General features: G+C 28.3%; 1 protein-coding gene across 1 annotated transcript; it reads right to left on the bottom strand.

Moving 5' to 3' along the window:
• Positions 1-282: 282 nt before the first annotated feature.
• Positions 283-5,255, bottom strand: LOC17879055 (replication protein A 70 kDa DNA-binding subunit E). The gene is made up of 11 exons (XM_023778584.1): positions 5,163-5,255; positions 2,307-2,577; positions 2,111-2,207; positions 1,880-2,004; positions 1,713-1,797; positions 1,499-1,559; positions 1,203-1,402; positions 988-1,111; positions 721-897; positions 561-623; positions 283-477 (listed from the first exon to the last, which is right to left on the bottom strand). The coding sequence occupies exons 1-11, from the start codon at positions 5,253-5,255 to the stop codon at positions 283-285; spliced, it is 1,491 nt and encodes a 496-aa protein (XP_023634352.1).
• Positions 5,256-7,984: the final 2,729 nt, after the last annotated feature.

The following is a 7,984-nucleotide window of genomic DNA, read 5'->3' as shown; positions in this document are numbered from 1 at the left end:
GACAGGACAACACCCCCAACATACATGAGCTACTTGTAGAACCTGAAAATTTGTATCTTATGCATGCCATATCCAATAATTAAAACAAAAAATAATAAGAGTACGAAACAGTGGCCTTATTGAATTTAAACTTCAGAAACAAAAATACCATAGTTTAACGCAAATACCAAAGTAAAGAAAACCCGGAAACAGAATTAAGTGAAACAGAGATAATGTTTTCATGACAAAATATAAAGAGAATAACTTATTTGGCCTTGGATGCTACTGGATTAGGATAACCGATCACTCCTTCACTTCTTTCGTTTTTTCAATCTTCTCAAGCTTCACTTTGACATGACAAATCTTCTTGGAAGTAGAGGTCTGTTCATCTGTGTCTATAGAAGCTTTTGGAGTTGAAACCTTCCGCTTGGCCTGAGTGGAATCCGGTGAAATGGATGATCCAGATGGTCCATCAACATCAGTTAACAGTAGTGTTCCCTGGATACAATTGTATTTAGTAACAACATAAACATATTTTTGATAAATTATATATGTGAGAGCTATAAGCTAATCTCCAGTACCTCACTTGGAGAAGAAACAAAAGAACCACCACCACCAATACAACCAACAGTGTCAATAGTGCCCTGCGACACATATTAATAAAAAATTAAATATAGAATTCCCTATATGTTACAAATATGTACTCGTCATAGTAATATATAAGCTTATGATACGTGATACATGGGGTGAATCTAAAACACTAAACTCACTGATCATGTCTGCATCAGTGATAATCTTCATGACCTTGTAGGTGTTATGTTTGTAAACAATATGCTCCTTGTCAATGCAAATCTTAAAGAGAAAAGTTTTTCCAATCACATTTGTAACAACAACAGGGATCAAATCTTCCTCTTGTATCTGTGTCATTTTACCAATGCAGTATTTAAAAAATATTTCTATGATTTAACATCAATAAAATAGAACGCATTTAAATGAAAAAGACTATACCTCATTATGCTCAGGTGGAGCTAGTTGAGTTGATGTTTGACCGATAATTTGCTGTGTGAGATTATCCCACAACATGAAGGTAGTATCACCAGTGTGATCAGTTACACGGAGATGTAACTTAAACCTAAGACATTACAATGTTTAGTTAGATCTATTGACACTATCATGTTTATTTAATATGTCGCCATAATGTAAAAATTTTATCTCTATATAACCTTGGGACCAGAACTGGGTTGTCGATGTTGCATTTGGTACATTGGAAGGTCAGTGGCAAAAATTCAGTGGCTTCGTCATCATCTCCACCTTCTAGTAGAATATGTGTAACCTTCTTTGCGCAAACACTACAACTCCAGTAATACCAACCCATATCACCATCAATGGAAAAAATAGTGGCCATGACAATACATTTGGCAATCTAATAGTATGTTGAGGAAAACAAATACTCTTAATATGACATTTATAATAACTTAAAGTATTGTAAAAATGAAGGTAAATAATTCCCATTACTGACCTCTCGTGACCATTTCACTTCACAGATTGTTCTTCTTGGCGTATGGACAAAGAAGTCTTCTCTGTCAGATACACCACCAACAATTGCAAAAGGGTTTGAATTGACAACAGCTAAGGAAAGGTCATCTTTGGAAGACTACAATTAACATGTGTAATGAGGTAAGTAAAATATATATATATTAATATTGTCAAGACAAAGATAACAAAAGAGTTACCGTGATTTGAATTCTTCAACTCCAGTTAGTTCAGGATTAAGCACAACAGCCGAGCAATTGTAAGCATTAGAGAGAGATCGATTATCTATAGTATATCAAAAGAGGGCAAAAATGTTAAATTACTTTAAGAGAACAATCAACTTTGCATATATTGTCAGAGAACTAACTTTTCCAAACTTTGATTTTGCCAAATTGGACAGCACAAACGACAATGGTTTCAGGGGCAGCTTGTATGTTGTTGTTAATATGCTCAGCGAATGCTCCCCACAGCACAACAGAGAGACTTTGATCACTATGAAAAAGATAGATGTAATTTCATTATATTAGAAAAAGTTAGAGTAGCTAAGACTAAACACAAAATTCTTCAAATCATTTGTCTTTATAAGTATTATACTTACAGTTCATCACGCAATTCAAGAGTGATCTTTTTGGTATCTTTCCCATTCACAGGTATATCTTCAAGTTGGGTAACATTCACCAATTGTCCAAGAACATCTACATAGGTAAGAGTAATATTCAAAAACACATGAATTTAAAGATTACTTATGAATATAGCTCAACAACTAAGTCATTTTTATAAGGTGAAAGACTTACCAACCAAGTAGTTGTCATCCAGAGTACCATCAAGAATATCACCAAACTTAACAGGAGAGAACCCATCCAACTCATAAGGCAAAGGTATTTCACACTTTCTCACTTTGGTGTTAGGAATGAAAGCAATCCGGTATGGATGATTAGTTGTCCGGTACATGCCTGCAGAGTGGAACAACCCAAAGTTGATGAGAATTCTAGTATCGCCTTCACCAAGTTGGTCACGGAACAATCCAGTTAGTGAATTCTTGATGGTCGCTTGGATTTTGTGCCCCTATACCATATACAAAGGTTTATTAATCCTCAAAATATATAGTTAACCTAAATAAATTTTAATGAAACGTATATTATTACTTTCGTCATAAATTTAAAAACCGTGAGTTTTTGTTTAATATATGTTATAATACTTACATAAATATGTACTCTAGATAGGTATAAAAAAAGATTTCAAACATAAAATTTAAACATATCGAATAAGAATCTATACTATTAATTGGGGATCATTTTTAGTCTTTGTTGCCAAACAAACTTGAAAAAAAAATATTAGAAAAATGTGATTGCAAACCTATTGCCAAACACATTTAAAGACAGCAAAAAATATAGTTAAATAAATAAAAAATAAAAACCAAAATTATGAATTATCTATATTTATGGAAACCATATTAAGTTTGTTACCATAAAAAGTGGACAATTAAATTCAAAATTAAACATATGTAAACATATTTTATATTAATTATATACTTTCCAAAATTTTTGAAAACACTAAATATATATTTAATGAAATGTAATAAAAAAACATCATCTTATATTTAAGGATTTATGGAAAAAAATTATATAATGCTAAACTTATAAAAAATCATTATATAATATTAATTATATAATTTTATGGAAAAGAAAGATGATAGTTTAGGAAAAAAATAAAAATAAAATATTTTATACTAGGAAATAAACGACTAATCAAATTTTGTGTAGCATAAAATATGCAGAAATGTACAAAATATTTTATTATATCATCAAATTTACAAAACTATATAATTTTAAACAGTTAACAAAAAATGTTTAAATTTAAAATCTGAAAATAAATCAATAATTTAAAATTTCTTTGCTAAAATCTAGCGAATCAACATTCCATATCATATAGAATATCTTAAACTAATATAATTTTGTACTTGCGAAGAAATTATATAATTTCGTACTTGAGAAATAATAGTCAACCATAAATGTGGAGAAACAAACCGTAAAAATATGTCATATTAATTATAAAAATATTGATCGATCCTATAATTTAGGAAACTAATAAATTTAACTAATTAGTGTAGATTCATCGGTTCAAATTTCCATTTATTAAAAGCTTAACAATAAAATCTAAACCGATCGATATTAAATCTATATATTGAAATATATTTTGTATGATTCAATATCGAGTGTATAACATTTACATATTAAACTATATGTTTTGAACTTCTTATTTAAACGAAACGAGTATAAATTTTGATTTTGAAAGTTATACCAAATAAATTTCTACAACATTATCCACCATATGGGTGTGATTCCGAACCATTCTTGAGAAACTATGGGACATAAATTTTATATAATGGACTTAATAAAAAAATGTTGGTAGTGATATTTAATTTGTAAAAACAAAAACATCTAAACTTTTTCTAATAAAAAGAGAGGACTACAAAAAAAAAGTAACGAGACCAAATTCACCAATTTGGATAGTTTAATTCAATTTTGACTTTCAAATATCAAGTTACAGGTACAATACAGAAGCATAAAATTTAAATAGCTAAAATTTCCTATTTATTTTAAATATTGAAACATGAAATAATGGGTACATGGAGAGAGCGGGTAATTCAGAAAATAATAAAAAAAATAGTATCTAAATAATGCTGGTAAAATATGAGGAAAAAAATTTGGATAACGCAAATTCAACTAAGGGAGATACATAGATACTTTTTACTCATGTGAATTTTGATAACGGGTTTTTTGCGGGTTAAAATATTTTAGTTCGTTGCAGGCCAGACATAGCGGACGAGTTTAACTCGCTTGACAACTACATTTAGGTCATTTGTTTCAAGAAATTTTAGTGTTTTTTGTTGTTTTTACCTGGTTTGATAGTTTACGATTTATATAGAAATATAGAATATCACTAATCAGGTTTACACTTGATCCGTGTCCGCTATCATGTCGATTTAAAGCGATTATTATTTCAAATATTCAAAAATTTGAAGAAAGCAAAGCAAACGTATGTGTGGCTCTGAATCTCTTACCTATTGTTTTTATATGATAGAATAAAATATATAATCTCAAATGAGTATTCAAACCACTATTGTAAGATGGAAAAGCATGATATATATGGATGGGACTCTACGGTTATGAAATAGTCACATTTTTGGTTTTTTTTACTATTTCTCTTTTATGTAATGTTCTTAACTTAACAAAAACAAATCTGATAATTTCTTTATCTAAATCGAATTAAAAACAACATGAAACTGGTACGAATTTTTCAAATTATGAATTAAATACTATTATTTAAAAATATGTTTACAAACTTAACCTTTCATGTATGTAATATATTGAAATCAACCCCGCACGCACGTATGTAATACAAACTTTTGAAATCAACCCCGCACGTACGTGCGGGTCCATCCCTAGTTATTCATAATAGTGGGAAATTTATACAAACAGGGGTAGCTTAAGATAAGACAAACATCTATATGCATCTATCTTATAAATATGACAATACTTAAATAAACCAGAGAGAATTAATCGTTAACCAAATTTTAAGAAACGCACACAATAAAACACATCAAATAAGGATTTAATATAACTTATAATCATAACATATATACTAACTTTCCCATCAATTACGATCATTTCAATGGTTTCACCATTAGCAGCAGTGTATTGTTTCCAACGTCTTATGATTTTGACCTTTATTTTCCACATGTTCTTAAATGGTTTCAAGTCAGAAACAGAAGAGAAAGATGCCATGGGAAAATAAAAGCTAGAGTGCTAGGGTACTATAAAATTGCTCTGTTGGTGGAATGAGTAAATTAAGAATGATAAAAGTGACTATTTATAAGATGATTAGAGTAATAGTGATAGCCCTAATCCTAATTTCGCAAAATAATATTGCCGCTAAAAAGAAATTTTGAATTAATTGGAATGAGATTGAAATCTTTTAAAATCTAAATCAATGGCGTCGAAATATATTCTGAAGATCATAATTATAGTTAGTAAATTTGTTTATTTTATGTAGGGTATTAGAATAATTATCCTAATCCGGGTGGTATTAAAAATTAGTATGTATAAAACTTATCGGATTGAAATCATATAATTTTATATAACTATAATCATGAACTTTGTTATTTAAAAATTAATCAATTTAAAGAAATGAATAGTAGGACCAAATTTTTATTCTTAAAATGAATGGGATAATCCAAGATGGAAAACTAATATCAAATAACAACAATATGAATCTGAATTTGGTTGGATAACTAAAGCTTAGATTGAAGCCTTCTCCTGTAATTCTTCTCGACCTCTATAGTTGTAAGATATTTGAATAGAGAGTCTTGATTGCGTCTCTTTGATTCATCCTACCATTTCCACATTGCTTGAGAGTGAGTGGTCTATTCTAACTTCTCATTTCCAGTTCGTGAAGATTAGGAAGACTGAACATAAAACGTTTAAAAACAATCAAAAGTTAACCGTAGAAAATGAATAAAGACATGGTAATGATGAGAAAACGTATAGCAAAGAAAAAGACACAAATATTATACTTTCGTACCATGTACTCCTCCTGGGTTGCCGTTTTTTTTTGTTATTATCCCACACAAACTTCTTAGCAAAATGAGGTCTGAGCTTATCAAACATTGTTAAAAAAAAAATTTCTTATTTGGAAATAACAATAAGGTGGGCGATTAATAATTCAGACGATTTATATAGCAGATGCCAAAAATTTATATATGGTATGTGTAATTTACAGGCCACGTTTTTGGGATTTCGGCCTCTTATAATATTTGTTTGTTTTCAAAAATAATACTAACAAAACAGTTTTTGCTGCAGATCGAACGATGGGCTATTGCAAACGAATAAAAACGGGCGGACGCGCGGGTCGACCCATCTCCGGTCGGGTAATTTCGTTTGGTTTAATTGAAATTTCCAATAAATGACCTTACCAATTAGAAATAATGTATCCTAATCATCAAAATTAAGGGTAATTATCGGAAAATTAATAACAAATTGCAAACCGATTTACTCGATGATATTTTGTAAATACAAAGTTTATATATGCTAATTGTGCAATATTTTCTGAGGATTAATGTGGGAGCGACACGTCAGCTTTTGCTCTCAAAAATGCTTCTCTATTAATATATAGGGGATACATAAACTACTAATACTAAGATAAGCTCATACATCATTGTATTGAACACATTTATTAACATTCCTTAAATCAAATAAACAATATTTGAATCGTCTAATCATACGCAGTCGAATTAGTTTATCCTCTCAAATTACTCATTACTAGAGGATGGCCCGTGCTTTCGCACGGATGATGTTTTTAAACTAAAGATATAATTGGATTTGTATTAATATTTGGTATTCAATAGTATAGGATAAACATAATAGTCTTGTATATTTTAATTTTAATTCTATAGAGTTAAATCGCGTGTTGATTTGTATATTTTAACTGTATACAAAGTAAATAATATATACAATAATAATTAGGTCTGGTTTTAATATAAGTACGTATATATTATATTTTCCCTAAAACCGTTAAATTTATCAATCACGGACATTACCTCAACGGTGTATAAGAAAATGCAATCTTTTAATATAATTTACAAAAATTGTATATCGGTTGAAAGATAACATAAGTGATATATAACAATTTCATAAATTTGGATAATCTATTTATGAATACCTTATGAATAAAATTTAACTATTGGCAAAAGTATATGATAAACTAATCTACTAAAATGTTAACAAAAAAGGAAAATATGATAAATATTGTAATTGTAAACAATTTCAATATAAAATTTAATCTTTAATCTACTTGAAATAAGGTAAATTAAATGTTTTAAGTTTAATAATGTACGAAATATTTAAATTTAGAAATATTAATGAAAAACATAAAAAAACTGAGATTTTTCACCTAAACTATTTCCTTAATTGAAAATTATAATACCTATTAAATCTTTTAGATATTCGAAAATAAGATTTAATTCCAAGACCCGATTAAGAGACCTGTTTTAAGAGATGACCAGAATATCTTTCAAAGTAATGCTATTTTAATATTTTAAAATTTAGTTTAAATTAATTAAATGCTTACCAAAATTAAATTTATTATCATTTTTATCTAAAATCGGTTAGTAAAAGAGGTAATATTAGTTGAAATTTATTTCCTTCCTTTTTCGTTTCTGAAAATGATTTTTTCTTATAAGTTTTTAAAGAAAAAATGTTATCAATCAAATTTTTTATTTCATAAAATGTATATTATTTTTATTCATGGTTAAAAAATATATTAGTTACATAAGATCTTTTAAGATATCTTGCATATCTTATGTTTCAAAAAAATATTTAAGTATATATTTTTCAAATTTATTTTCTCTTTTATAACAATGAAAATAATTTAAGAGTTACAATAAAACCACTAAAATAAAATTGAATTTATT

Source organism: Capsella rubella, unplaced genomic scaffold (assembly GCF_000375325.1).
Source record: "Capsella rubella cultivar Monte Gargano unplaced genomic scaffold, Caprub1_0 scaffold_7, whole genome shotgun sequence".
In the NCBI taxonomy this organism is placed as follows: domain Eukaryota; kingdom Viridiplantae; phylum Streptophyta; class Magnoliopsida; order Brassicales; family Brassicaceae; genus Capsella; species Capsella rubella.
This window is presented reverse-complemented; position numbering and strand designations above follow the sequence as displayed.

Excerpts from the sequence above, each read along its gene's own strand:
- LOC17879055 (XM_023778584.1), bottom strand. The coding sequence starts at position 5,255 with ATGTGGAAAATAAAGGTCAAAATCATAAGACGTTGGAAACAATACACT. Across the intron at positions 1,798-1,879 it reads CAAAATCAAAGTTTGGAAAA|ATAATCGATCTCTCTCTAAT; the intron begins GTTAGTTCTCTG and ends GATATACTATAG. Across the intron at positions 624-720 it reads GTGTTTTAGATTCACCCCAT|GGCACTATTGACACTGTTGG; the intron begins GTATCACGTATC and ends TATGTGTCGCAG.